The 27,509-nt window shown below is 35.1% G+C and overlaps 2 protein-coding genes and 1 long non-coding RNA gene across 5 annotated transcripts; 1 reads left to right on the top strand and 2 right to left on the bottom strand.

The window, feature by feature from the left end:
* Positions 1-236: 236 nt before the first annotated feature.
* On the bottom strand, positions 237-13,601 carry LOC132197914 (ATP-binding cassette sub-family G member 1-like). 2 transcript variants are annotated; one of them, XM_059621517.1, is made up of 12 exons: positions 13,421-13,601; positions 8,533-8,650; positions 4,636-4,825; positions 3,969-4,114; positions 3,432-3,670; positions 2,816-2,962; positions 2,616-2,731; positions 2,390-2,558; positions 2,232-2,332; positions 2,011-2,166; positions 1,799-1,953; positions 237-1,150 (listed from the first exon to the last, which is right to left on the bottom strand). In XM_059621517.1, the coding sequence occupies exons 1-12, from the start codon at positions 13,551-13,553 to the stop codon at positions 952-954; spliced, it is 1,869 nt and encodes a 622-aa protein (XP_059477500.1). In that variant the 5' UTR covers positions 13,554-13,601; the 3' UTR covers positions 237-951. The 2 variants fall into 2 exon arrangements, with proteins under 2 accessions (XP_059477500.1, XP_059477501.1); XM_059621518.1 differs by lacking the exon at positions 13,421-13,601 and adding an exon at positions 8,709-8,824.
* Positions 13,602-13,923: 322 nt separating this feature from the next.
* On the bottom strand, positions 13,924-16,817 carry LOC132197738 (uncharacterized). Its single transcript, XR_009441898.1, has 3 exons — positions 16,752-16,817; positions 14,609-14,693; positions 13,924-14,557 (listed from the first exon to the last, which is right to left on the bottom strand). It is a non-coding gene; the product is annotated as an uncharacterized LOC132197738 (long non-coding RNA).
* A 1,651-nt stretch (positions 16,818-18,468) lies between these two features.
* Positions 18,469-27,414, top strand: LOC132197855 (ATP-binding cassette sub-family G member 1-like). Of its 2 annotated transcripts, none has more exons than XM_059621435.1 (11): positions 18,469-18,695; positions 21,425-21,542; positions 24,243-24,447; positions 24,783-24,928; positions 24,988-25,226; positions 25,369-25,533; positions 25,592-25,743; positions 25,834-26,002; positions 26,063-26,163; positions 26,311-26,466; positions 26,522-27,414. In XM_059621435.1, exons 1-11 carry the CDS (start codon positions 18,515-18,517, stop codon positions 26,864-26,866), a joined length of 1,977 nt encoding a protein of 658 aa, XP_059477418.1. In that variant the 5' UTR covers positions 18,469-18,514; the 3' UTR covers positions 26,867-27,414. The 2 variants fall into 2 exon arrangements, with proteins under 2 accessions (XP_059477418.1, XP_059477419.1); XM_059621436.1 differs by having other exon boundaries at positions 18,472-18,695; positions 24,243-24,432.
* Positions 27,415-27,509: the final 95 nt, after the last annotated feature.

Below are 27,509 nucleotides of genomic sequence, written 5' to 3'. Positions count from 1 at the left end.
TTACAAAAATAAAAAGTACAAAAAATATATCAACATTTGTAGATAAAATGCATTGCCTAGATCTAGTTGTTTCAATTATTGAGGGGAAAAAATAATATTTACATCAAATAGCATTAAATTTGGTATAAAATTGAACAACTCTTTCTTAATACCTACTAGACGGAATTGTGCCTAATTTTTTTAATTGAAAACTGGTAATGACGAAATTTCCTAAAATTATTTTCAAATGATCAAAACAAGTTTGCATGATAGTTTTTTTTTCATTTATTTTAATTCTCATGGTTTTCTTTTAAATGAACCAAAAAATAAAATTTCGCCTTCTATATCATTTTTTTCTTCATATTTACAATTCGCATACTGGTCTGTGGCAGTGGATTATGATCATTAATGTGGATTTTCTCTAATTAAAATCAATCAAAAACTTTGGAAATTTTTTCCTTTGTTTTCACTTTTTTTCTTGACAAAATTGCATACAAAATAATAATTATTATCATAAAATAAAACAAATTGTTCAATAAAATGCTTGGAAAGTTTAAATTGAAAGTTATTTACAAATATTTTATCCGGAAATTATTTATGGTGGATCTTATTTCATAAAAGAATTGGTCAGATCCAAAATTCAAGTCACTTTCGTGCTCGGCGTTGGCAAAATCTTACGGAAATAAAAGGAGCAGCTCGTCAAAAGGGCAATGGTAACTACACAACCAGTGCATGTCATGGAAATAAAGTTAGTTAAATAATATCATTTGGTGGCAAGTTTACACTCAACAATGCTCCTCTTGATTTTTTTTATCACAATTGTGTTTGTTTTATGTCCAAGGCACGCGAAGGTGAAAGAGTAGGAAATCACAGTTTGAGACACAAAAAATGTTTAGTTAAGAAAACACACAACAGTCTCGTGCACTCTCACAGAATGGGGAATAAGTTACATGCATATAAAATTAAGGCAGCTCATTTGCAGTTCAAAGAGTTAAGTCGCTTTTTCAGAGCCCAGTATGTCACAATTCTGAGGGCCACCAGAATTCCAATCAGCACACCAAAGTCCAGCCAGTAGTTGTCCGGGTCAATGCTCAGCTCCGTCAAAAGAGCCTTTGGGTATTTGTAGTGGCAGTACTCATCTTCTGGACACTCGAGCGTCTGTCTATCATACCTGAAGGACATAAATAATCACAGATATAAGATAAAATAAGCTGTACATTTGCAATGGGGGTGTTAAGTGACATCATGGAATGTTAAAATCGTTTAAAAATCAAAAAATATTTGGCAGAATTGATTTTTAAATCGTAAATATTTCAGTGCTTATAACTCTCATGAGAAAAAAAAAATGATAGGAAAATTTAATGATATCACAAAAAAAAACGCAAAAAAGTTTGATTTACAAAATTAGCTGGACATTGGAGTATAACTTTGAAGATAAAAACCAATGAAAATATATTTTTTCCTATCCCCATGAAATATATAAAAATTTATTTGGCCTTTGAAGATAAAGTTGTGTGCTCTTATGTACTTAAAAATTTGAAATTGAAACTATGCTGACGAGTTGTTAATTTTTTATAAAACTGCCTAATGAAGAAGAAAAATCATAAAGCCGATTGCATAATATTTTGACGACTGTCAATAACATATTAAGGCCCATTTCTACTGTTTTTTTTTTTTTTTTTTTTTTTTTTTTTAATCAAATTTAGAAATTTGTCAATTTTTGTTAGTTCTCTGCAGAAAAAAAAAATCAATCGCGTTGTAATATATGTTTTTAATTAAAAATATCGTCTTTTCTTGGAAGAATATTAAAGATTCATACCCATATTGAGTGATGGCAAGGGCTTCAAAGCCGTAGTGCAAATAACTGATGTAGTGCATCCAGCGCAGGAACTTTGGAGTGTGGGTGTAGAGCAGGAGAAATCCTGACAGGACGATCCACAGGGCAGTTGAATACGCGCCCGCAAATGTTCCAACCTTTATTGTTAAAAATTAATATTTGAGGCGTAATTTAATAAAAAAAAAAAAACTTGCCTTTGGACTGCAGACCGCTCCTAGGATGAGTCCTATTGTCTCTGCTAGGAGGGAGATGATGAGGCAAATCGTGACAAACATTATCACCCTGAATGGGTCTAATGATTGTGATGACAGGAAGTACGAAACTAGTACGTAACTGGCGCAGAATAAGAGCTGCAATCAAAAGATCAATGTAGACAATCTATACACGTGCTGCGTAAATTGGATTTAATTTCTACCTGCAGAGGGGTGTCCGCAACCGTAAACGCAGCGTAATAAGTCCGTAGGGAGTACCAATTGTTGAATCTCTCTTTTCTAAGTACGTTCATTTCCGTAGGAACTACAATAATTAGAGTCAATTGAATTAATCCTTGTTGATCTAATGAAATTAAATTACATCTGAGAACGGCGGGCATCATCGAAGTGTACGCGAGGTACACAAGGGTCACCAAGAAGAAGCCCATGTTGGCGATGCTGCGAGCGCCGTCCTGGCCGGAGCCTTGGTACAACAGGCCCAGGACGATGCCCACCAACAAGTGCAGGCCCAGTTTGAGATACGTCATTGTCTAATCGCGAATTTCCAATTGAATAAATAAATTATTTAGCGGGTTGGAATTAGTTACCCAGTCTCTTAAAAATTGCTTCGTAATCCTATGAGTCAAAATGCAAAATTTGCTCCACTCAGACACGCCTTGCTTTTGAGCTCGGTGCAATACGCTTGTTGTGTCACCCAATGTTACTATAAAAAATTAATTATAATTAATTTGTTGAAAAATCAGACAATTCTTGAAAAATTTGAATATAATTTTCAAGAAGAAATTACTTGTATTCTGCTGAAATGATCTGTAAGTTTTCCGCCTCCATTTGTCTGTTTTCGAAGCTACGACCATTTGTTGAAGGATCGCTTGGTGCTCTTGTTTGCCGATCAAATTTCCATTTGCGAAAAGCTCACCGCTTGCAACTTCCAACACTAAAATAAGACATTGAAACAAAATGTTAATTTTTTTATTTTTATTTTGCAAAGAAAATCGAGGGAAAAATTAAACTTGTAGAACAAACAATTGTACCATCAATATCTAAGAAAGAATTATTTGTATGAATTTTAATTTGCACAAAAATATTGCAAAAGTTTTACTTTTAATTCCAAATTTTATAGTGATTCTTAAATTAAAAAAAATTTATCCCCCGTGTTTATTTTAATTTTTTTTTTAATTTATAAACATGCAAATTGATGGATATGCATTTTCTTTTTTTATATATCGCGTTGATATTCAAAATTATTTACAAAAAAGTGTGAATTTATTTATATTCACTTTCTTGATTTAATTAAAAATTTAGTATGTATTTTTAATTTTGTGACGTAATACAAATACCCCACGCCAAGTATTCAAAGCTTTATTATTAGAAAAAAGCGGCGAAAAGTGAATTCTGAATCTTACTGAAGTCGGCAGGGTTGTGGTAAAGCGGGCAGGGCAGTCGAAGCGAGGCCAAGAACGAGACCGCCTGGAAACTGTCGCCCTGGTACACGCATTTGCCCTCAGCCAGCACGTACACATGGTCAAACATCTCCCACAAAGAGGCGCTCGGCTGGTGAATTGTGCACACGATGGTGCGTCCTTGAGAGGCGAGACTTCGCAGAAGTTTCACACAACTTGAGCACGACGAGCTGTCCAGACCTCTGAAATTTCAACGGTTGAAATTAAACACCCCAGTAAAATACGGCGTCTGGTAATTTTCCTCACAAAGTACCACGCAATAATCGCTTTAAAAATTACAAACGGGATAAATTAGAAATATATATTCTCGTCTGGGAAAATAAATAAACAGAGGAGACGCTTGACTTACACACACTTTGGAAGCGTCAAATTGAGGGCACTCTCGCGAGGATTTACTTCCCAGAGGTCATAAATTCACTTGAGAGATCGCAGCCCACGAGCAATTGAAATACCGCTCTAATATTCACGGCCGAAACTCACGTGGTAGGCTCGTCGAGAAACATGATCGGCGGGTTGTCCAGCAACTCTAGGCCGATGCTCAGTCTCTTCTGCTGGCCTCCGGACAACTCGGAGGCCCTTGTGTTCGCGCACACTCGCAGGCCCAGCCTGTCCAGCACGTTGTCCACCTTGAAAGGGAAATATAATTTTTAATCATTTCCGAATCGTCAAATTCTCCTAGAATTTGGCAGTCTGTGACCATAATGATTGAAAGACCAGACAGACCAGACAACCTTCAATAAATCATTACCTTGTTTTCTTTTTTATTATTAATTTTTGCTTTGTTTTTGGTACTTCTATCAGTCCATCAGAAATTTTTACTTATATGTTTTTTCTTTCATCGAGTGGTCAATGAACTAATGCAACCGTTTCTATTCCAAAGTTTTCTGGCCTAAATTTATTTATATAATTAATGGTACAAAAAATACGCAACCAGATAAAAAAAAAGAGATTATATCTCAAATTTTTAAATTTTCTAAACTATTTATCTTTTAGTTTAATCTTCAATCAGACTGGTTAACTTTTTACTGTTTTGAAACCCTTTTTGAGATTACTTGTCTGGTCCGTCAACAATTGAATGTAACTAATGTATTTTTTCAGTGTGGACAAATTAACACCAATAATAATGAACTTAAATAATAAAAGGTACCTCAATTTTCCTGGCCTTTCTGCCAACTCCGGGTCCCAGTTTGAGACTGGCTGCCATGTACATAGTCTCCAGGACGGTGAAGTGTGAGTGCAGCTGATCTGACTGCAAAATGTAGCACGAGCTCTTCTTGAAAGTTGAGAGATTGCGTTCCATTCCGTTCACCCTCACGCTGCCTTTCATTCCTTCCGACCTGCAGAAAAATTTAATCTTTAATTCCAAAACTAAAAACGGAAAAGATTTATGGGTACAAATTTTCTTTTGACACTTGCTTAATTAAAGATAGCACAATTGTTCAGAAGTATTCAGTGATAAAATGAATTCATTATTTTCAACTTTGGAATTTAAAATCAATGTTGTGTTCATACTACAAAATAACTAATAAGTGTATTTAACGTTGCAATAACAAAGTTTTTTTTTTAGAAAAATTTAATCAAAAATTAAAATGTTTTACTTGTTTTTGCACTGTTCACTTTTTTAACAATTAACAATTTTTTTGATTAAGAAAATTGGCAAAATATATACTATAGCAGAAAATTTGAAATGCCTGAATTAGTTATAATATAAAACCAAGATTAAGAAGCAGTATTCTGGCGGCAATATTATAGTATTTATATTGCATTAAAACTTAATGAAACGCTATACCTTTTTCCCCGATTTGCCCTTCAGAAACCAGTTATTCATTTACTCTGGCACTTTTTCAGACCGCTTTTGTGAAACGTGTTACAGACTCAGCAATTAAACAAAGGAGGAGAATTTTTAACAAGGCAGAAATTTTCGTTTTACTTTTAATTTCATTTTGTTGTTTTTTCTCCTCTCAAATATGCAGGTTGTTCTGATGAGCGGAAATCCCCAGAAACTAGATTTTCGAGCCAGATGATTATATATTTGGCAGCGTGACTGGCGATGGACGCAGCGCGCATCACCAATTCAGGGGGCGTTAAATATTCATGCTTTTGTGGGTATTGCCGGTGGTGTTGGACTTTGTGATGGAATATTTTCCAAAATATTGCGTGACACGAACCAAACGATTTCCATTTCCACTAACGACGTTTAGCTATATCATATGCAACAGCCATTTTGCCGCGTTGCTGATGACCTCTATTTGTCAACTCGCGCCGGGCTTTGTTGTGATGTGCACACAAGACACAATAGTTTCTACTGCTCTAAGTTTTATTAGTCACTTCGATTGCCTACTTGTTATAACGCAGATTACTATATTTCTGATAAGAGACAGACGTTCAAATGTGGCTGTTTAAAGAAAGCCTCTGCATTTGGGGGAAAAATAATTCAAAAGTCAATTTGTTAACAGTTAAGGAATCAAACAAGCCAAGAAATTTATTTTAGGGCGGGAAAAATATAGCCATCACTAAAATTTTAGTGTTATATCCAGTTTTAATCTTAAAATTGATTTATGATTGATTTTATAAAGGAAGTTTGTTTTACTCAAAGGACTTTTTAGCCATAAATTTTATTATTATATAAATATATTATACATTATCCCCATTATTATCCTTTCCTGCTTCTCATGCTTTGGCTGCACACCCTGTTGTCACAATTAATAAGCTTTGTTTGATTTAATCTTATCTGGAATTTTCATAAAAAATCTTCGTTAGAACACTGTATGTTGAGCGCACCTTTTCCGTCTGCATCAGTTCAAAGAAAACTAACAAAGTATTGTAATAATTTTTAATTAGTTTCCTCTAAATTTCAGCAATGATTTGCCAGTTGGAAAAAGGATTCTCATTAGGGAGTTCTTGAAAAAAATAAGCCTTCCTTGGACTTTCAACGTCAAGGCCACCGCGATCTTTTTTGAGAAAAATAATAAATTTTTAATGATAAAATTTCTCTGATTGGTCTATGGAATTCCCCCTCCACAATAACTTGCTTGCGGCGATTTTTCATGTTGCACAGAAAGGTCGTTTGTTATATAAAACTTTTTTCAGATAAATTAAAAAAAATTGTTTGCATAAAGTAGCAAGCATATCATTTATCATCTCTTAATTAATTTTTTTAACCTTCGTTTGTGATTCACATACATGAAGGAAAGTAACAAGAAGCGTGCTGCGAACGTATAAAAAAGCACGAGAATTCTTCGCAGCAAGATTTATAAGAGTTTATATACCTAGGAACCTGTCGGGCAAGTTCAAGGAAACAAGATTGGCATCGAAAAAAGAGGCCCGACTTGTTTTGTCTTCACCTGGCCTTGACAGTGAAAAAAAGGATATTCACTCGCCTCTTAATTCGCATTTTCGGGTTTCTGTTTGTCTGTCTGTGTGTTGATATTATAAGTTAAGTATACCCGGCCGGTGTTATTAACCACCTGCGGCTAGAATTTATTTATTTCTTGCAGGCAAACAGCGCGACGCATGTTGCAATGTGATAATAACTGACTTACGAGGAGGAAAAACTAAATGCAGTCTGTTTTGGTTTTCAATGCACGCATTTTAAGCATTGATTCAATGACAATGAGCGGTGCGCATTATTTTTTTATATTATCCTTATACAACTGCGCAGAAGCATAATATTAATATTTTTGCTTCAATTTGGCCAAACATTTTTTTACCAATATTTTTTTTCATTCAGTGCGTCATAGTTGGAGGATATGAGAGGAATGTCATTAAATCTGGTGCTGAAAACTTCAAGGAAAAGCGCGAAATAAAACTTCCTGTCTGTTTGCGGTTATTTAATTTCTTAATGAATGAAGTAAAAAGGATTGTGAAATTGACTTTTTAATCCCCGCAGTAATTCTTACTATATTCAGTGGCGGAATGAATAACGTCTTGATTAAATTCTTTTGGAATGAGAGTAAAAAATGAGAAAAGTTTCGGTGCTATAAATTAACATAAAAAAAAATAAATTATCATTATGTGTAAGCTTAAAAAAAATTATAAAAGGATCCGAGTCACAAGTCAGTAGCTAAATGCAACAACATATACACACAAATGAATGCACGTGACTTGATGTGTGCGTCTGGGAGTGCAAATCTCGCTATCAAGGTTCAATTTATTGACGGCAGCATATTTTTGGCGGTGCTCTGATAACAGGCGAATAATCAGCCTCTCTGAAAAACAGCCGCGAGTATCAGCTGGTTGGAGATAACGGAGAAAGAAGCTGCATTATGTTTTATTGACGTACATTTGCATTGTCACACTCTGTGATTAATGTAAACCAAGTAACACATTCGCATAATGCCTTACGTTTATTTTTACAAAAGAAAAAAATTATAAAAAGTACCGAAGATTAAAATTTTAAATTCATATTTTTTGTCAAGTCCGGATCTCTTTCCTTTGATGATATGCCACTGATATTATGAACGTTGGCCCAATTTAATTGATATCACGTGGAGGCAACTTCACGTGACCAGCGAGCGCCTTATAAGAGCTTCAAATTAATCGGCTGCGCTTCTAATTAAACCAAATGCACACATTTATCATCTCATCGTTCCAAAGATCGTTTGCCAAATTTCGTAGGCGTGTTTTTATGTTAATCAGCCACTGAGAATGTTTTCTCTGGCCTTGATTTTCTTTTTCCATGCTGCATAAGCAAGTGAAATGTGGTCTTGCTATGGGTGCAAAAATTCACACTGCTCGATTACGGCCGAGTGAAACTGCCATTGGGACTCATTGTCGCATACAAACTACCACTCAATTTTTCAGGTGCGCCGGAAACAAGACGTCCTTGAATATTTATTTTTATTTGCTTCTTGAATAATCGTTTAGACGCTCAAAGTAGCCCAATGAAATTGCTGGGAGGTATTTTTTTCACAACAGTTTTTATGAGTTAAAAATGTTATCAGCTTATGGGAGTGAAAACCTTTTGTCCATTCATTAAATTTGTCCTCAAAAATTTTGCGTGCCAATTTGAGGGTGAAATAAACTGAAAACTAAAAATACTCACAGGAATCCAGTTAGGACGTTGAGGAGTGACGTTTTTCCTGCGCCGGAGGGTCCCATTATCGCGGTGAGCTCACCCGATTTGAATGTGCCAGAAACTCCTTTCAGGACTTGCTTTGTAACTGAAAATAAAATGTTACTTGTTAGAAAATAGTGCTGTCATTATTCATTAAATCGTACAATGTACGCATGAATAGATGAGTAGTAAAAAATGCGAGAATTTTTGAGGCCAGTGAACTTGGTGCTTTGCTAATATTCGCAAATGAAAGATGCTTTTGTCGGCGCGCGTGAAGTGTTTAGATGGGAGATTAGCACGGAGGAGAAAGATTGGCTGTGAAAATGATTTCTCAGCGGCAGTGATGTTTTTTTTTTTATTTAGCACTTCTTCTTCTTTTTGCACGCGTCTGATGCGCTACGTTTTGTATCTTTCAATATTTCCACGAATAATTTCGCAATTTGAAGATTGCGAGACACGTTTTGGCGATTTAAAGCGGGGCAGACACACGGCCATAAATCGGCCAGTTAAGTCCCTTTTCTGAATGACAGCGCACGCAGTTACAGCGCTGACGTGCCGAGAATTTGCAAGCCGATCCGTTTCTTCTCATAACTGCAGCGAAGGGTTGACCAACGTTTGTTTGTCGCGTATGTGCTCGATGAAGAGACCGACCACTGTTGCACAACCGCGATTATTATGTACCTGCGACGATAATATATTGCTCGCTCTTATTCAAAATGATTGATTTAAATAAATGCAGCGGCCGATTTGATCAAACAAGTGCCTTGAGAAGTGCGTCACACCAATGGTCAAGAACTCGATGCAAGCGACGGGCAAGAAATAATCTGATATTTAGGAAACTGTACTTTTTTACGAATTTGTTGCAGACTGGATCAGCAAAAGATACAATTATTGTTGTCGAATTTATTTTTTATCTTTTTTTCTAGCAAATAATCGGATAATTTACTTAGTCAGTTAAAAAAAGTGGATGGCTTACGAAAATATTGAAGAAAAAATTTAGCCTCTAGCTACCAATAATAATTTATAAATATTTCAACAGACAATTCAATTCAATTAGTTTATTTTGTATATTTCATTCCGTGGCTAATTTAAAAAAAAAAATATTTATAAATCTGTTTGTAGGATAATTTAAATTAAAATAAAGATCCTGTACCATTTGAGTACAACTCATTGTCAGTTGAATGCTTCATAATCATGTTAGATTTTAAGGCAGGGATAGATAATATGCAACACTGTACAGATAACCATCTTTATTAGTTTAATTTGAAAAGAATGATTTAATTTGCATTTATTTAACAATTTGAAATTTTCATAGCTAATGAATTGCGTAAGTTATTAATTAAAAATAATAAAAATTAATAAGATAATAAAATTCTCTATAAATCGAGAGAAAATATCATACTTATTTGAGTCGCTAATTCTTTAGAGAAAAAGACTAACAATAAGTTGCTTAAAGTTATCGCCACCACGTGGCAAATTTGATGGATTTGAACCGAGAATTGTGTTTGAAGTTGTATCCAAGTAAGCTAATCAACACAAAATTATTCGATCATACATTATATTCGGCAAACCGTGAGTGCATTCAGCGGTCGTTTCGGTTCACCAATGACAAAATTTCCCAAGAGAGAAATAATTGGTTGCACCACAGTAAACCAGATTCACTTGAATTATCATAAAATCAGGCCAATAGCCATAAAGCAAAAAGGCAACACGCCTCTATTTAGCGGTGGCAATTAAGCCTTCACACAATTCACCGATTGAATTCGAATCGAATTGCACAAGTGGTTGCAGCGAGCTATGACCTAGGCCACTGCGTGCGCACCGGCGTGTAGGTCATCTGACCTGACTGTGCAGCAGAAGGTCTGCACGTGCGGCGGTGCATTTATTCGTACCCTGCGCTGAATAATGCGCGCTTGAGACGTAATGAGGCTGCGTGCAGGAGAATGCACTGCACTGCACTTCCAAGGCCGGCTGGGAAAAATGCAATTTTATATTCCGCCGACAAACGACGGCCGATTGCGCTTATCCTGAGGGCCGCGTACAATATCTAATTGTTGTCTCCATTGCTGAGCAAGAAAATCTCTTTCCACGCGAGAAAATCACAACGCAAATAATTACGGGGCTAGATTATTCAAAATTTCACTATTGTTTCTGAGTTTTCAATTAAATTTTGATGATTTTTCCACTTCATTACGTTTTTCATAAGAAAATATTTTTTTAATATATTATATATAATTCGATTAATTTATTTGTAACTAATCAATGAATTCATTTAAAAATGCAAAAAACTATCAAAAATCTATTATTATTATTCTATAAAAATAATTACAAAGAATTACTCAGTACTGTTATTATCTTATTTAAGATTTTTTAAATTTTAATATCCAATTGATTTATTGTTATTATTATTTGTTATGTTTGTTTTCTGTTATACAAGTGATACTGACCACTTTTGAAGACTATAATTATATTTAAGCATTCAGCATTCAATAAATGCTCATCTTCCTTCATCAAAAATCGAGGAACTTTACATTCACTTTTAATTGAACTTGTTTGAAAGTCAATGAAGAGCAAACAAGTGTGATATTATTTGTGACCACGTTCGATGAACAACGCACGCAATCTTCATACTAATAAAGTTGTGCCGGCCCTTCTGTTTGAATAAGTCACTCAAGGTGTCATGCATAATTAACAAACAACCGTATCGACCAAACTGTCACATTTTTTATCTGATTATTATTGAGACCCATAAAATCAATAAATTAATTTTCTAAAACTTCGTCGTTACAAAAAAAGTGAACCTTGAGCAGAATTGCATCCTGAGGGTAAAGTGTCTTCATAGACCTTCGTGCCGATTGCTTACAAAGTAATCGCAAAAAGAGAGAAGTGCATTAAAGAGGAATAACGTCACGTTGCTGCGTTTACGACTGCTGCGAAAATGCACAATCGGCAATGATCACATCCTCTCTTTCCCTCCTAGAGCTACAAGAAAAGATCTTTACCACAAGGTTAAAGAAGTGCGCTCTACGGTCTTCCTGATATAGGTGCTACGTGTGAATAGGGTAAGAAGTGACGCAGCAAATGCAAAACCGCACCTATAGCACTGGCGTTGGCATAGGTGTCATTTATTTAGTAATAACCGATGCAAAAAAACTCTTTTGTTTGAACATTTTTATATTTATTGCCTCCCCGTGATTTGATAGGAAATATTTTTTGCAATGTTTTCTTTGTAAGTTAGAGAGAAGAGAATTGCTAACAAAGAAAAAAAATTCATGATGTGGAAGTGTGAAATATTTTTCAAGCACCGTCATTGTGTGAGTTTTGGCGACGTGTGTTTCATTTCCTCAACTTTTGTTGCTTTTTCTAATCGGAACGCGATGAGACAGGACATGATTTAGGATAATCATTAGCACCGGTCATACATAAAGGCTTTTTTGTTACATCTTCAGACTGCTAAAAACCTAGCTGTCATTTATTAGCTGCGTGACCTCGAGTAGTTAAGAAGATGTTCAGATTAGAGGAGTCTAGCCGGAGGTCAGTAGGAACACTTCTTTTTCAATCGCCACCGCCGGAAATGTTTTCAATTCCAGGTGCGCGAATTTTGAGATACGTGAAATATAAAAAATAAATCAAATCAAACGCGGATATCCAAAATAATAAATAGAAAATTAGCGGGCAGGGAGCGGAACATTGGCGTTCGGCGTGGTTTGTTTTTATTCGGAATGGGAGAGGGAAAATTTGCGGTTTCCATGCGAAATTATCATTTTTTATTATTTCAAGACTACGTCGGGATGCACAAAATCTGATAAGATTGTCTTTCAATTGCTTCGTTTGTTTTCAAACGATAGTGAATTTCTGATTACTTTCGCCTTGCCAACGTTCAGAGTTCTCTGAGCAAAAGTTTTAATGATAAATTGGAGTATTATAGACTTTTCAAGTTTAAGCTACTTTGATTTTCAAGTTCAATTGTAAGACGTGAGTATTCTCCATGCAGCTTCGAAGTTAATCTGGTTAATTTCATTTACGTATGGATTCCATTAGAATATTGACATTGAAATTAAAAAAAAACTTTTTAGAGTATAATCCCAGAAAAAAATGAAATCAAATTCTCTGGAATCAATAAGTTTTAAGACCAAACTTGTTTTGAGTAGTAAGAAATAAAATCAAGGCAAAAATAATTTAAAATACAGTTCAATTTTGCGTTTTACGCAGTTGGTTATAGCTTTAAATTTAATTATATTTATTTAAATTGGTTCAATTTTACAAGAGGTGCATTCAAATTATTCCCAATCTCCCCCCCCCCTAAAACCTGCAGGAAATGGCACAAAACAGTTGGTAGAGGTCTTGAACCACCTCACCTCTGGAACTTCAGGCATTCAGGGTACTACGAAAGCTCACATAACAAGGGATTTGAACCTGTGACCCTCTGTTTACCATGCAACTGTCCTAACTAACAATACCTGACTATTTTCAAATTACAAAATTTTGTCTTAATTGATCTATTTTGGTGTCCATAATACATTAAGCTACAAAATGTGTTGCGTTAAAATCACAACAAGAACAACGAACAAAGATCCCATCCCATTTTATGTTTTAATAAATTTTTCTTTGCTTATTCAAAATTGACGTAGTTTTTTTGTTCTTCAAAGAGCTCGAATTTTTTGTAATTAAATAGAGTTTGTAATTTTGATCTTAAAATTAATTCTAGAAATAAGGATATTGAAAAACCTGAATTTTTCTTTCATTAAAAAAAAATATAATCAAGTGAAATTGTTACGGTCGTGAAAAGTCTAGAAAAAGCACCTAGATAGTGAAAGTGCAGTGACGAAAAAAGACCGGCTTGACTACTTAAAGTTAGTCTAGCGGGGGCGCTCACCTTTGCCAGCGTGCACTGTGTAGGTGAGGTCGGTGAACTCGATGTCGATGGGTCTGAGGACCCTTGCCCCGGCGCGGGGTCCCTCGAAGATCATCGGCGCTCCGAAGGAGTCCACTTTGACCAAGGGCTCCATGACTCTCACATGCGAGAGCTGTGTACCTTGAGCTACCACGCGACCGGCATGCCACCGACTGAACTCAAGCCAGAGTCGCGACCACTGCTCGCCGCCGCGCTGCCCCCCACCTTCGCTGCGAGCGTTTTTTTTGCGCGACCCGCCGGAAAAACGTCGGCGAAAATCGGTCAGCACATCCTTCTTTTCGTATTCAAATCAATGGAAAATCCAGACCTTTGCTAAAAATTAACAATATTTTTTGAAACTATATTTTAAAAGTAATTATTTAATAATTAATTATTCGCATTTGAATAGGTGACTTGAAGAGGTTCAAGCTTAATTTGAAATAACAGTTTTATTATTTCACATTTAGCTTTAATTTTATCCGCAATTAAGTATTTACATTTGCTAACCTTCACTCAAAAAAAGAAATCTCAAATTACAGCATGTATATTGTCTCAAAAGGATGGGTTTTATCGAATTTTTTAATTTTGTTTTAATTTATTTAAGTTTAAATTTTTTAAATACCCATGAAGGCAATGAAAATGCAGGATTTGTGATGAAGGTGTGACCACAATGATGAAAAACATCGATTATAGTAATTAACTGGAATCAACTGATCTTATACATATGTCAGATAAATTCTTGTTTCACTATCTTATTGCTTGTGCGACTTGAAAATTTGAAGCTTTCAGTTTCCGAGAAAATGTTTTGACATTCTTAATCTGATTTTATTGAATTCCTTTATTTTGGTTTAAATAAAGATATTCATTTTTTATATCAACATATTCTTGGTTTCTTTAGTATAAAAGCCATATTTTAATTGCAGGGAAATAACTGTCGTTAATAACAAGCTTGAACGTTGAATAAATTTCAAAATAAATCCATCGATCACACAATATTGATACTATAGTTTGCGATTAGATAAATCCAGGGCACTAACCCAATTTCCGTGACTGATCTGGCTTGTTTGTCTTGCGAGAGAGACATCTCGTCGTTGAATGATGATAGCAAACATTTTCTCTCTAAAATAAAAAATAAAAATATGCCAGCACGAAATAATATAAACCAGTTACCCTTTCTCAATTTGCCTTGACCCTTAGTGTTCAAAGTGAAGATATCTGCGATTATATTCTTTCATCCGCATAGCTCCCAGAATCTCTGGCGAATAAAATATTTTCATATTGTGAGAAAATTTCAGTGGCGGCAAAAATAAGAAAAATACAATAATTATATCCTAACAAGCAACCGTCTGGGCATAATTGCATTCACGTTCCTGAGAAGCTTGGGCGAAACCATCCATTTTCATTTTGCTGGCCTTTTCAGACCTCACTGTTTTTGCTTGCAATAAAATATCTGACTCTGCCGAGGAAACATAGCTCAAAAATTGAAACGCATGGTCAGTTTCTTTTCTTCTCACCGCAGGCTAAAAGCACAATACAAAGATGAGCGTAGGTTTCATTGTATGTTTTTGTAGTTTACTTGCATAAGATGTTGTACTTTTTCAGTTTTACTTCATTCACTTTGAAATGCAATTAAAGTTTAAAAAAATACTGAAAAGGCATTTTACCCTGCCCTTATTTTTTTTTTTGTTCTAGCCTAGTTAAAAGCTTGATTAATTAGCCTCCTCAAAATTTAATACGAGACTTGAATTTTATTTTAGTATAACAAAATACTCGTGTATATAATAATTTTATATGCATCATAAAAATATGAAAATATTTTTAAAATTTCTTTATTTGAATTATAGATTAGCTACCCTAAACTTTTGTGATCAGTTTTATCCAAATTTAATCAAATTCGACCTAATTCATCATATTTTATTGGTTTTTAATAAAACTAATATAAGCAGAATGAAATTTTTTTCGATAATTTAATAAAGAAATTAAATGAATTCATAACCTACGCCTCATCTCGACACCGATCTGACTATGCGAGCGCCGAAAACGAGGTTAATGGAATGCTGGGTTGAGAAAAATTGTCTCGTGAGCTTTGCATGCGTTTCGTCCCTGAAGAGTCAAAAGCTATCTGGGTGTCTTCGAGTCCAGCGCGAGCGATAACGAGCAAATCTTTGCACCCCAAAGCCCGACCAACTGCTGACCCCTCGGAGCGGAAAGAGTATCGCGAAATTAATCCAAGGTCATGTATGTACGCTCAGCCACATTTATCCAGGGACGCTTTTATATCCCTTTGTAAATCGGCGCACCAACTTATGCATGTGAGTCGTTTCTTTTATATTCTTTCGAGACGCGCGCACGAACACGCTGCTTCTATTCTCGTCCGGCCTATCGCGAATTGAGACTTTTATTTTCGCCTTCATTATCCTGATCACCGCCCTGAGACAAACTTGCACGCATTATGTATATATAATGTGGAATTAAATTGCGATTTACCTCGGTCTTGACACGGGTCGTGCATGCCGAGGAATTTCAATTACAGGGAGGAAATCGTTGTCAACCTTGGAGACTTAATTTTTGGGATAATTAGCGCGGCAGATGCCTCTGATGAAATTTAATGTACACATTCGAGGTAAAGCTTGATAGTTGTATTAATTACAAATAAAGGAAACACTGGATTTCAGAACAAGCTAGATATTTATTACTAGATAAATTCATTTTAAATGCGTGACTTGGATTGAGGCAAAAAAAATATTTTATTTATAGTTTAAATTTTTTTCAAAGGAAATTTTGATCCAAAATTTTAGAATAATTTCAATGACACAAAAAAAGTTTTGGTGATTTGAATTTAAAGTCGACTTTTCCTCGATGGGTTTCATGCGTTGTTTATTGTTTTTGTCTTAAAAAATAAAAAAACTCACAAAACCCATCGGCAAAAAGCAGACTTTACATTCAGATCACCATGAATCAATCCTCGATCGTGAAATTCTACCACAAAATAGAGTTCAATAAAATTAAAAAAAAAATTATTTTTATAAAAATAAATTTCGAATGTATCAAAAATGAAATTTGCCAGCATCGATTTTCACAAATATAATAATAAAGTCAATTAAAATAATTTTCCCATGGTTCTCTTTCTTTGGCTTATTGACTTTTGACTTTTACAAATGTTATACAAGTTATTTAACGAAAACAATGCAATAGTGGTGGAAATTTTCATAAGAAGATTCTAACCAAAAGCAACGGTATCCGTGTTACATGGAGTCTTATATTTGTTGCAAAAAAAATGCATGTTCATTCAACCCAGGAAGAGGTCTTTTACCTCAAGGCGAGATTGTGACTCGGGGAGGTCATTTCTTCTGACTAACACACACAGCATTAATTTCACCAATTGGCAAATGTTGTTTCTTACCGAGCGAAAAACGTTCTCCGAGCCACCTGTTGGTGTTCGCCGCCGTTCGCCAAGTCGGTTCGTTCTCCGCCAGATGGAGCTTCACTTGACTTTGCTGAAATTAATTAATTGACTCGGAGACCGAGACCAGAACTAGAAGGTCGCGCGCCCTTTGACCTGCACGTGTTCCAATTTAACCTCTTGCCCCCGGACAAAAAAATGAGCCAAAACGCACAATGCCGATTGTTGTTTTGTCACTGCGTTTGACTTGGACTTTAATTCATCAGTGACGCTCGCAACCGATTTTTTATATGAAAATTTTTCTCGAGATTGGAAAAATAAGCGCAGAGATGACCTAGTTGTTGTTTTCCTTCAAGTACGCTGCTTTTTTTGTATTTATTTTGATCAGAGGAGGCGCTTCTCTTTTTAAAAATTATGTATGCAAAATCAACAAAAATTTCGTAATATGTGTTGGGAAATTAAAAATATTTTGTCTTGTTTTCAGCTGATTAAATCATATCTATTACATCAATTTAGTTTTATTAAGATATTGAAATTGAAGATTGTACAAAAATTGTTTATAAAATTCAAGTAATACTTGAGGAAAAGTGAAATTGAAGTTTTTTTTTTAAAGATTATCTAATTCTACGCGAAAATATTTCACAGCAGGCAAAATCAATAGTTGGTTTTTCTTTTTTTTTAATTAACTTCTTATTGCACCTGCTCTAAATGAGTTGACTTTTGGATGTTATGCAATACCGGCTTTCTAAAATTATCTTCATTTACTCTAAAACCAACATCACAATCGGCCCTTGAAAAACAACAGCGAGCAATTTCGTACTTTGTTCCTCTCTCGAGGCGTTTGTCCTGCACAGAGTTGTCGTCCAGCAGCGCCGCTGCTGCAGTGTTTAATTATTTTCTTTATCTGGCTTTGCTGTGTAAATCGGAATTCTGGTGATAAGAAAAAGTACTTGACAATAAGAAGAGTCCCATGTGGTCAGGAGGCGTGCGCGTGTTTAATTCTACGGCTGCAAAATTATTATGCAGAAGTTGAGATGAAATTTATTCACATTTAAATCTGTGTAAGGTTTAATAATCAGTTTTAATTTTAAAATGACTAGATTTCAAAACCAGAACTAATTTTTAATGATTTTACATATATTTACAGATACCTTGCCTTGCTTTAGGTATTTAAAAGAAGATTATATTTAATTTATTTTTTGCACTAAAAAAAATCGTATGCTTAAGAATTTTAGACACATTTTTTTTTCTTTTAAAATAATATGTTTTTTCTTGAATATTGGAAGAGTGGAAAAATAATAAACCAAATATTGAAAATGAGGTTTTCCTTTCTATAGTTAAATTGAATTTAATTTTACTTAGATTGCGTATTAAAATTTGAAGATTGATTTGAATGAATAATTTGTAATGTAGAGAAATAAATATTATGTTAATCGATAATAATAAAATATTGCAAATAGCGGAAACCCTGAAACGTAAAAATTTTGTCCCATTGATTCACACGTCACTTTGATTGATAAAGCAGAAAAGTAAATCAGCAAATCAATTATTGTTGCAGAAACAATGTGAAGTTTGCCCCCGGCAGCGGCGCTCGAACAAGAGGAGGAGATGACGCAGCCGAGCGCGAAAGAGCGGTGCCGCCGCATTTGGCGTCTGACAGTCAGTGGACGAGCATGGCCGCTGAAGTGGCCACCGACGACGTGTGGATCCAGCAGGAGGACCTCCAGCAGGTCGCCACCTCCAACAACAACCTCACCAACCCTGGCAAGGTGTTCTCCAGGAAGCCGCTCAAGAAGCCGCCGCTGCTCGAGTTCGAGGACCTGCGCTACACCGTCCCCCTCGGACTCAATAGGGGTGAGTTTCTGCCCATTTCGATTTGGCCAACACGTGGTTCAAAAGAATATTTTTTAATTGAATTTCCCTCTTATAGTCGTGTATTCTTTAAGAATGCTTTAATTTAACAATTAAAATTTATTTATTTAGAACTTCTATTTTTGTACGCGTTAATTATCAATTTTATTCTCATAAACAAGGACGTGTTTAATGATAATTGTTTATTGCCATGAAAATGCTTACCATTAGGTCATTTCTAAACTCATCTGTGGATAACCTTCCCTGTTATTGTAAAACTTTTACAAAGCAAATTTTTATGAGGAGCGCAACAAAGGAAAGCTGATTTACAGCATCACGGCACCTCTATTAGGACTAGTACTATCCTGGGGCTATGCATTAGAAACCTTGAAAAATTCAAATCTCTAATGTGCTATTCGTCAGTTTGACATGCATTTAATTTATTTTAATTTACACTTCCCGCTTATTGTTATGTGATATGGTTACAGTCGTAGCAATGTGAAGAAGACAAGGTACGCCTTTTTGAAAATCCGCATCTTAGGCAAATTTTGTTTTACTGTTTATTTATTGATTTATAAATCAGGAATATTTTAAAATTTTGTCAGTTTAAAGAAAGAAACCCGGTCCTTTAAACCATTAAACTCAGCTGGTCATGGCGAGCAGGCAGCGTGACGGCTCATTCGATAATCGAAAACACTGGCGCAGCCCCCTCGTGATGCTTACTAGAGCATGTTGTGTCAATTTATACATTACGCGCAAGTGTATGTATCAGAGTGCACTTGCGAACGGCAGATGACTTAGCACGAGAGTTGAGGGCCAATGATCTCTGGTGTGCATCGCTCGCGTCTCCACACTTTCTGCAGAGCGAATTGATCAAATTGCTTCGTCGCATATCGTGAAGCTGGCGGTCAACTTCATCTGTATACGCAAAACAACACACAATCAAATTAAATTCCTTGATGTTTTAAATCTGTCAAAATAAAAGTAAAATCTTTTTTTTTAATTATCATTAATTTCCGCAAGAACTGACTGAGAGTACAATTTTTCCTCCAATTTTTGTTAAAAATTTATTAATGTCTCGATTTAAGTAGAGATTGCCTTATATTGCACCAACAAACTTAATTTTTTTATATTAGAAACAAAAGTGCTCTCTATTATAGCCAACCTTGGTTGCCCTGGTATAATATTACCCAAGAGAGGCGACTATTATATGTGCTCGCTTGTCTGCAAGTTTTTAATTGTACCGGCCAGCCAGTTCTAAGTAAATGAACAAATATTGCGCTCGGAGGAGTGCGTTGTTTGTAATTTTCTGTTGAACAATTGCATGACGCACAAGAAAAATACTCTCAAGTTGGTTTGATTGTTGCTTGTTTGCGCACGATTGACACTTTCAATGATCTCTACGGGCACGAAGGGAGATGACGCGTTTCAATTAAAAAATAATTGTAGTTTTACTGCACCTTTATTTATTCATTAAAAAATTCGATTAAAAATTTAAAATCAACTTAAAGTATTTCAATTTTAAAAAGATTATTATTAACGATTTAAATTTGATTTATATTGCTGAAATCTATCACAATTTTAAATCCGTAATTACTGTTTCAAAATAATTAGATGCTGAAATTTTTCAATCATATTATGAAGTCCTCAAGAGTGCATAAAAATGCAGCAACTTAATGCACCATAAAAGGATTTAAGTGTGCGAATAATCGCGATGAGGCGCACAAACAGACGCGGTATGACGATCGATTCACTCTTGTTTTGTAACAAGAAAACACGATCATCTTCCTGGCTTTGCTCTTCACGTGGTCGGCAAGTGCAAAACAATCCGAATGAGTAATCGAATCAAGGACAGCTGCACTTGATCTCATTTGCAGCGAAAAACCTGCTTAATTTGAGATCTCGCGCGTGATTAATAATGCGTTATAAATTCAAATGTGCCACTTGGTTGACGTTTTGGCAACTGGGCGGTAAACAGACCTTTGCACCATCCGGTGACGCGCTTGCACTTTTACTCGCTAATCGGCGCAGTATGTTTGCTCCTTAGCACGCAATTATATTAATAAACGTGCTCTAGCCGCCTTCCTTGTATATAAATCGTATCTGGAAAATTTAGATTCTTTTAGCTTAATAAAAATGTAATAAATAAAATAAAAACATTTTTTTTTAAATTTTTTTCCTTTCATCTTCATTTAAAATTGTGAGTTTTTTTTATATAAATGTATTTTTTAATTAATTGATCAATAAGCTTCGTTCTAAAAGTAAGAGTCATTCTTGATGATTCTTGAAACAATACCTGTTTTTATTTTTTTTTCTCCCTTAAAATATAATAGGGGCAATATTTTTATCCTTATTTGCAATTATTATTTATTTTATCTATCGGTTTTTGGGAGAACTAAATCTAGAAGAACGATCTTAAACATGGAAGTATAAAAAATATCGCTTTGGAACATGATCCATCTGAGCAAAGCATCTCCTGACCTGGGGCAAAGCTTAACATTTATAACCTGGATATAATGCAATTGCAAGGTACAGACTACGGAGGCGAGATTGCAAATCACAAGCGCCTCGTCGTTTTTATAATGTCAAGAGTATGAACAGCCTGACGAAAGATTAGCAAACCAAGGTTTTTTATTATCTTTTCCTGTACCTCCATTCTTCAAGAATAATTTTCAAACTTCATTGTGTAGAAATATGGGACTAATATATATTTCCGTCGAATTTTGTTTCAGGGTCAAAGCAGATATTAAAAAATGTGTCTGGCAGTTTCCTCCCCGGCTCCTTGGTGGCCATTATGGGTCCTTCGGGGGCTGGAAAATCTTCTTTGTTGGACATTCTAACAGGCTACAAGTAAGTTAATACGCTAACTTATACAATTTATACCTTTAACTGGCCAAGATTAGATCAAGGTCACTTGCAAAAAAACACGCGGCCGTTGCAAATTAAACAAGCGAAATTCGCTTGCGAAACGTAAACTGCCTTTAGAGTATTTCACTAACAGTTTTACAAGCTGCGCTCGTGGATTTTCTGTAAAGCAAGCACCAAAGGAAAAAGAAACTTCAATTATGAATGCACGTATGCTATCGTCAAATGGGGCATTTTTTGTTCCGCAAGGCAGACAATGAGGAGTGCTGACTTGCGAAAAATACAGCGCTTTGAAACGAGAGATTTTTGCAGTGTGAAAATAATATGGTGGCGATGAATTTGTACTATTTTAACGTATTGTTATCAACTTTTGCAACCTCAAAACCTTATTTTCAAAGCTGCCAATATTTATTATTTACCAGTCGGTTTTATCGATTTTTCTTTTTTTTTTAATAGAATTCAATTTTATGCATTTCATTATTTTTTTTTCAAAATACACAATTATGCAATCAGAAATATTTTATTTCAACTTTCATTCTGAAATATTAAATTAATGAATAACTTTTTTTGGCAAATTTAATTTCTCAAATATAAATGAATAACGTAGGGAGCAAAAAGTTGCACTATTTATAAACTCTCTCTCTTTATTTAAGACGAATTATTTTTAATTAATTCTCGGCAATAAGTAACTGAGAAACATTAAATATTTTCATTATGATGCTGCTATGCACAAAAATGAACTTGCTCCTGGCGAATCATCAAGCAAACCTTTTTAGAGTGACGGACCTTATTGACAACCATCTGACAAACAACTGTGAAGGTGACTTTTATATTAAATTTAAGAGGAAAGTGCAACTCACTGCAGTGATCTGCCAAATTTCCAAAGCCTTGAATCGAAATTATGCAGATTTTATTTACTTGATCTGCCTGTAGCAATTAAAAGTGCCACTTTCGGGATCAAAATAATCTTCAAGTGCTCTTACTCACGACCTTGCGCGGTTGTTATCTCTAAGGAAACACGCCTTGCGTACGCTTTACAATGTTAAATGTTAGTGCATGAAAGATTCTTCTAATTGTGGAAAAATCCAAAGTTTGGTTCATTTTTTTGTAAATAATTTATCCGAGAGTGATTGACGCGTTTGACAGCGAGAAAAACGGTCTATTTCCAGCAGAAGCAGCTGTTGTTTATCAAAATGAGGCCAGTAAACACGCTGGTTCTCAATGATAAAAGTTGGCGTAGTTGCACATCTTTCTTAATCTATGACCAATAGATTGATTAAATGACCTCAAGATGTGCCGCAGAGAGCACTGTTCACACTTGACTCCCGCATGCTCTTAATGTCTCAATTATAATTTTTTTAATCACAAACAAATGTGTTTAATGCATAATTTTTCAAGTATTAATTATAATTGATTCAATATAAATGTAATTTAATTTTACACCGAGGTTAAAAATATATTTTCCCCTTCAAATTTGGACACAAGGAACCTGATATTTATTGCTTTAATTAAAGCTTAATGGTACAATTAAAGTAAAAGATTGCGTTAGAGATAAAAACTGCAATGAAATTCTAACAGCTGCATGCAATTTCAATGTGATAAGTTCAAGCAAATTAGCTCACTTATCGTATTTTGCCCTTGTTTTCACTAGCCATTTAAGTAAAAATTAAAAATAAGAATATATTTAATGAATTAAAAAAAAAACATGATATTCAAATGAATAAAAGAAATACTTTGAGCTTAATGGAAAAATCAGGGAAAAAGCGATGCGAATAAGTCGTGAACTTTTATCAAGTTCTATGTTTGCCAACAACACTCACAATAAAATTTTTTATTCACTGCGAAATATCATTGACCGTAAAAGTTGACATTAACCGCGCGAAACCGCATCTTGACCGTCGAGGAAAAAATGAGCGCACACATTACGCAAACGCTGACGCACGCGGCTGAATTTTGGACTTGGATCAGGGTGCAACGATGTCGCCTTGACAATTAATTAATTAGAAAAAAACAATCCACGAGTGGCGTGGAGTATATAAAAGTAGCTAATTTAGAGCTCAGCAAGTCGATAATTGAGGACTTTGAAATCAATTTACATAAGCCTGGGTAACACAAACCGCTCGTTGAACATCTGGAGCGACTCATCTTTTATCTCTTGTGGATTTGCAGGATCGACAGAATGAGATCAAAAGTCAATTTTTTTCTCCTGACCAGATGTTCAAACGTGCAGTCAAATAATTTTGATTGTTTACTGGGGATATCTGAGTTTTATCTAGAAAATTTATTATTGAAAAATTAAAAATTGGTGAAAATTCCGAGTCCCAAAAAATTACTTCATAATTAATTTTTTTTTTAATTCTGCAGTGCCCTGAACAATTTTCTTCAACTAAACTAAAAATTTTATTAAAATTTTCATCTACTTACAATTATTCAATTTTTTTTTTTTTTTTTTTTTTTTAATGAGAGTGTTCTCTAATTTCATTATAATAACGCAAAATATATTGGGATGAGGAATTTGAAAAAGTGAAATTTCATCTAGTGAATTGCTCAGATTTTATTAAAACGTTTTTATTTTAAACAATTTATTATTATTTATTTAACTATTAATAAATTTCCCCCTTCTTATAATTTCCTCTCCTCATAAATTTAATTTTAAATATTTTCATTATTTCTTTCTTGTTCCAGAGTAACAGGGGTGAAAGGATCAATTTTGTCCGACCGGCAACCCCGCGTTTTGGCAGCGTTCCGCCGCATCTCTTGCTACATCCAACAGGATGACCGTCTGCAGCCCCTTCTCACCATCCAGGAAAGCATGACCCTTGCTGCCAACCTCAAACTCAGCACAGAAGTGTCGCCAAAGGAAAAGCAGCGGACGGTAAACCAAGAACTGGTAAACGGAACCATTTTTGAGATTATTTTAAACTAACCTAAAACAAAAATAAAGGTGACGGTAAACAAAAATTAATAAATGCCTGTACATTGTAAAAAGAAAATAATACTAATAAATCCGAATCTTAATTCTAGCACCCAATAGCACCACCACTCTCATTAACTCCGGCTCTTGGCACAGAACTTTAAACTTTCACTGCTGTGTAAATAAACCCTTGCTGAACGAACTGTTTCAAATAATCTTAAAACTGGTTTCTTTTACTAATGCTTCCAAATCTGTCTTCATCAAACCCCCTTCCCCCAAATTTGCTTTACTCATTTGATCATCCTATTTAGATAATGGAGATCTTGGAAACTTTGGGCCTTGAGAACCATTTACACACCAGGGCCTCGATGCTCTCAGGCGGCCAAAGAAAGCGCCTCAGCATCGCCCTGGAGCTAATCAACAACCCTCTCATCATGTTCCTTGACGAACCCACCACGTAAAAATTATTTTTTAACTAATTAATTTTTTAGATTTATGAATTTTGAATTTGTGCAGGGGTTTGGACAGCTCTTCTTGCACACAATGCATGCAGTTGTTGCGCTCGCTGGCGCAACAGGGTCGCACCATTGTGTGCACCATTCACCAGCCAAGTGCCAGCCTCTTTGCTCTCTTCTCACATGTCTACGTCCTTGCCGAGGGCAGGTGCATCTACCAGGGCGCCAACGAGAAACTCGTGCCATTCCTTGACAACATCGGACTGCCTTGTCCACCATACAACAACCCTGCTGATTATGGTACAAAAAATAAAAAAACATTTAAAAATATTTTGCACTTTTGCTTTTTTGTGCTTGTATTTTAAAATTTTTTAAGATTGTTCTACATTTCACAAAACAAGCTTTGTTAGCAATTTTTAAAGGTTAATTCAAACTTTTACAGTGATTGAATTGGCCTGCGGTGATTCCGAGAGCGCAAGTAACCTTGAAGTTGTGAACAAGATGGTGTTGGGCACTGAAAACGGCAGGAACATCACTTGGTTTAAAAACCCCGACCCCCTGATGGTTTCCATCAGCAGAAGCAATCTTTTTGCCACAAAATCGAGTGGTATAAATAATTAAAAAGCGGAAAAATGGATTTAACAATTTTTTTTTTTTAATTTCAGACGATGACGACGTCCCGACTGGTTTTTGCAATAGACTTTTGGCCTTTTGCGGCGCAGGAAAGAAAATAGACCACGCCGTCCAAGAGACCTCGCAGTGGAACCAGATCAAGGTTCTGCTCACAAGAGGATACATCAAAACAAAAAGAGATGGCGTAAGTTGAATTTATGCAACTTGAGTCGCACTGCTGTGCAGCCGGTTGCATATTTAATTGGAATGTGAGATTTTGAACAATTCATTGCAGACTCTGACGTACATGAGGCTGTTTGTGAATATTATTGTTGGTGTGATGCTGGGCTGCTTGTTTTGGAGCTCGGGAAACCAGGGCAGCCGAGTCATGGAGAACTACAAATTGCTTTTCTCCATTTTGATCCATCTCATGATGACCACTATGATGCTCACTATTCTAACATGTGAGAATACCCAAATTTGATTTAATTTTAATTGATGTAAAATTGGAAAATTGCTTTCAGTCCCTATGGAAATGTCGATCCTGCTGAAGGAACACTTTAACAGGTGGTACTCTTTGAAATCCTACTTCATAGCAACCATGATAGTAGAACTGCCAATTGTGGTGAGCACTACTCTTTACATTATTATTATTATTATTATTTTATTCCTCAAATAGATAAGATTAAATTTTTACATTAAATTAGTTTTAAACAATTTAAAAATTAAGTTATAAAAGGTATCATTATTAAAGAAAAAAAAATTGTTTTAGACTCTCGGCTGTATTTTCTTCACTGTGATCATATATGTGATGAGTGCGCAGCCAATGGAGTGGTACAGGTTCCTCATGTTTTTGCTCATCTCTTTGCTCGTCACCTACGTAGCTCAGAGCATTGGTCTTCTCATTGGCGCCCTTTTCAGCGTCACGGTAAGAATTTTTCAAATTAATTCAAATCAAATTTTACATATTTTCCCCCCAACAGAATGGCACTTTTATTGGCCCAGTAATATCAGTGCCATTGATGATGTTTGCCGGTTTCGGAGTTACCCTGAGAGACATTCCTAAATACATGGTCCCTGGCACCTACCTGAGCTACCTGCGTTACGGTCTAGAGGGTATGGTGCTCACTATTTACGGCGGGGGCCGAGAAACACTGGACTGCAACGCAAGGTACTGCCATTACCGCTACCCGAACAAGCTGTTGATGGAAGTTGCGATGGACGAGAGCGAGATGTACATCGACATCATCGGCCTCGTCCTAAATGTCATTTTGCTCAGGGTGATCGCCTTCTTCTGTCTCAGGTGGAAGATCAAGTCAGAGAGATAAAAAGTTTAGGGTGTTTTATTTAAAATAACGAAAAAACTTTGGTCGTTTTTTTGGGTTTTATATAGTTTAAAAATTCTCAAAATTATTGTGTCGATCAAAATGTGATTGTTAGGAAATATTTATTCGGGAGTAACGTCCCATTTTACTTTTCATATTTTTCAAAATGGAGTGAATGAAACATTGTGTGGCTAGTCAGTATTGCACATCACAGTAATCACCATTGTGATAATTTATTAATGGCCCTTATTTTGTATACAACTGCCTAGAACTTATTTTTAAATTTAATTGACTATGTAAATTAGTTAATTAAGCAAGTGCAGTGCTGATTTTATGAGAGGAGATATTTTTGCATGAAAAATATATCAAAAAAGGATAAAAGTATAGTTATGCATTCCAATTTGTGATGTGGCATGTTGTGCCAATAATTATATTACACATTATTTGTATGTATTTCAATTTGCGATATATTCTGTTATTTTATATCACAAATATTACAATCAAAGCTGATTATGTTGATTATAGATTAAATAAAAAGAATTATTTAAAAATATGAATTTTTTAAACAAATTTTGTAGTATTTTTACCGATTTTTTTTCTTTTCTTTGAAAATGTACTTCTCGATTTTTTATTTTTAAATCACTAA

The sequence above is a fragment of the Neocloeon triangulifer genome, unplaced genomic scaffold (assembly GCF_031216515.1).
Source record: "Neocloeon triangulifer isolate White Clay Creek 2 clone unplaced genomic scaffold, ASM3121651v1 ptg000012l, whole genome shotgun sequence".
NCBI lineage: Eukaryota > Metazoa > Arthropoda > Insecta > Ephemeroptera > Baetidae > Neocloeon > Neocloeon triangulifer.
The sequence above is the reverse complement of the archived record's forward strand: the minus strand, read 5'-3'. Positions and strand labels throughout refer to the sequence as shown.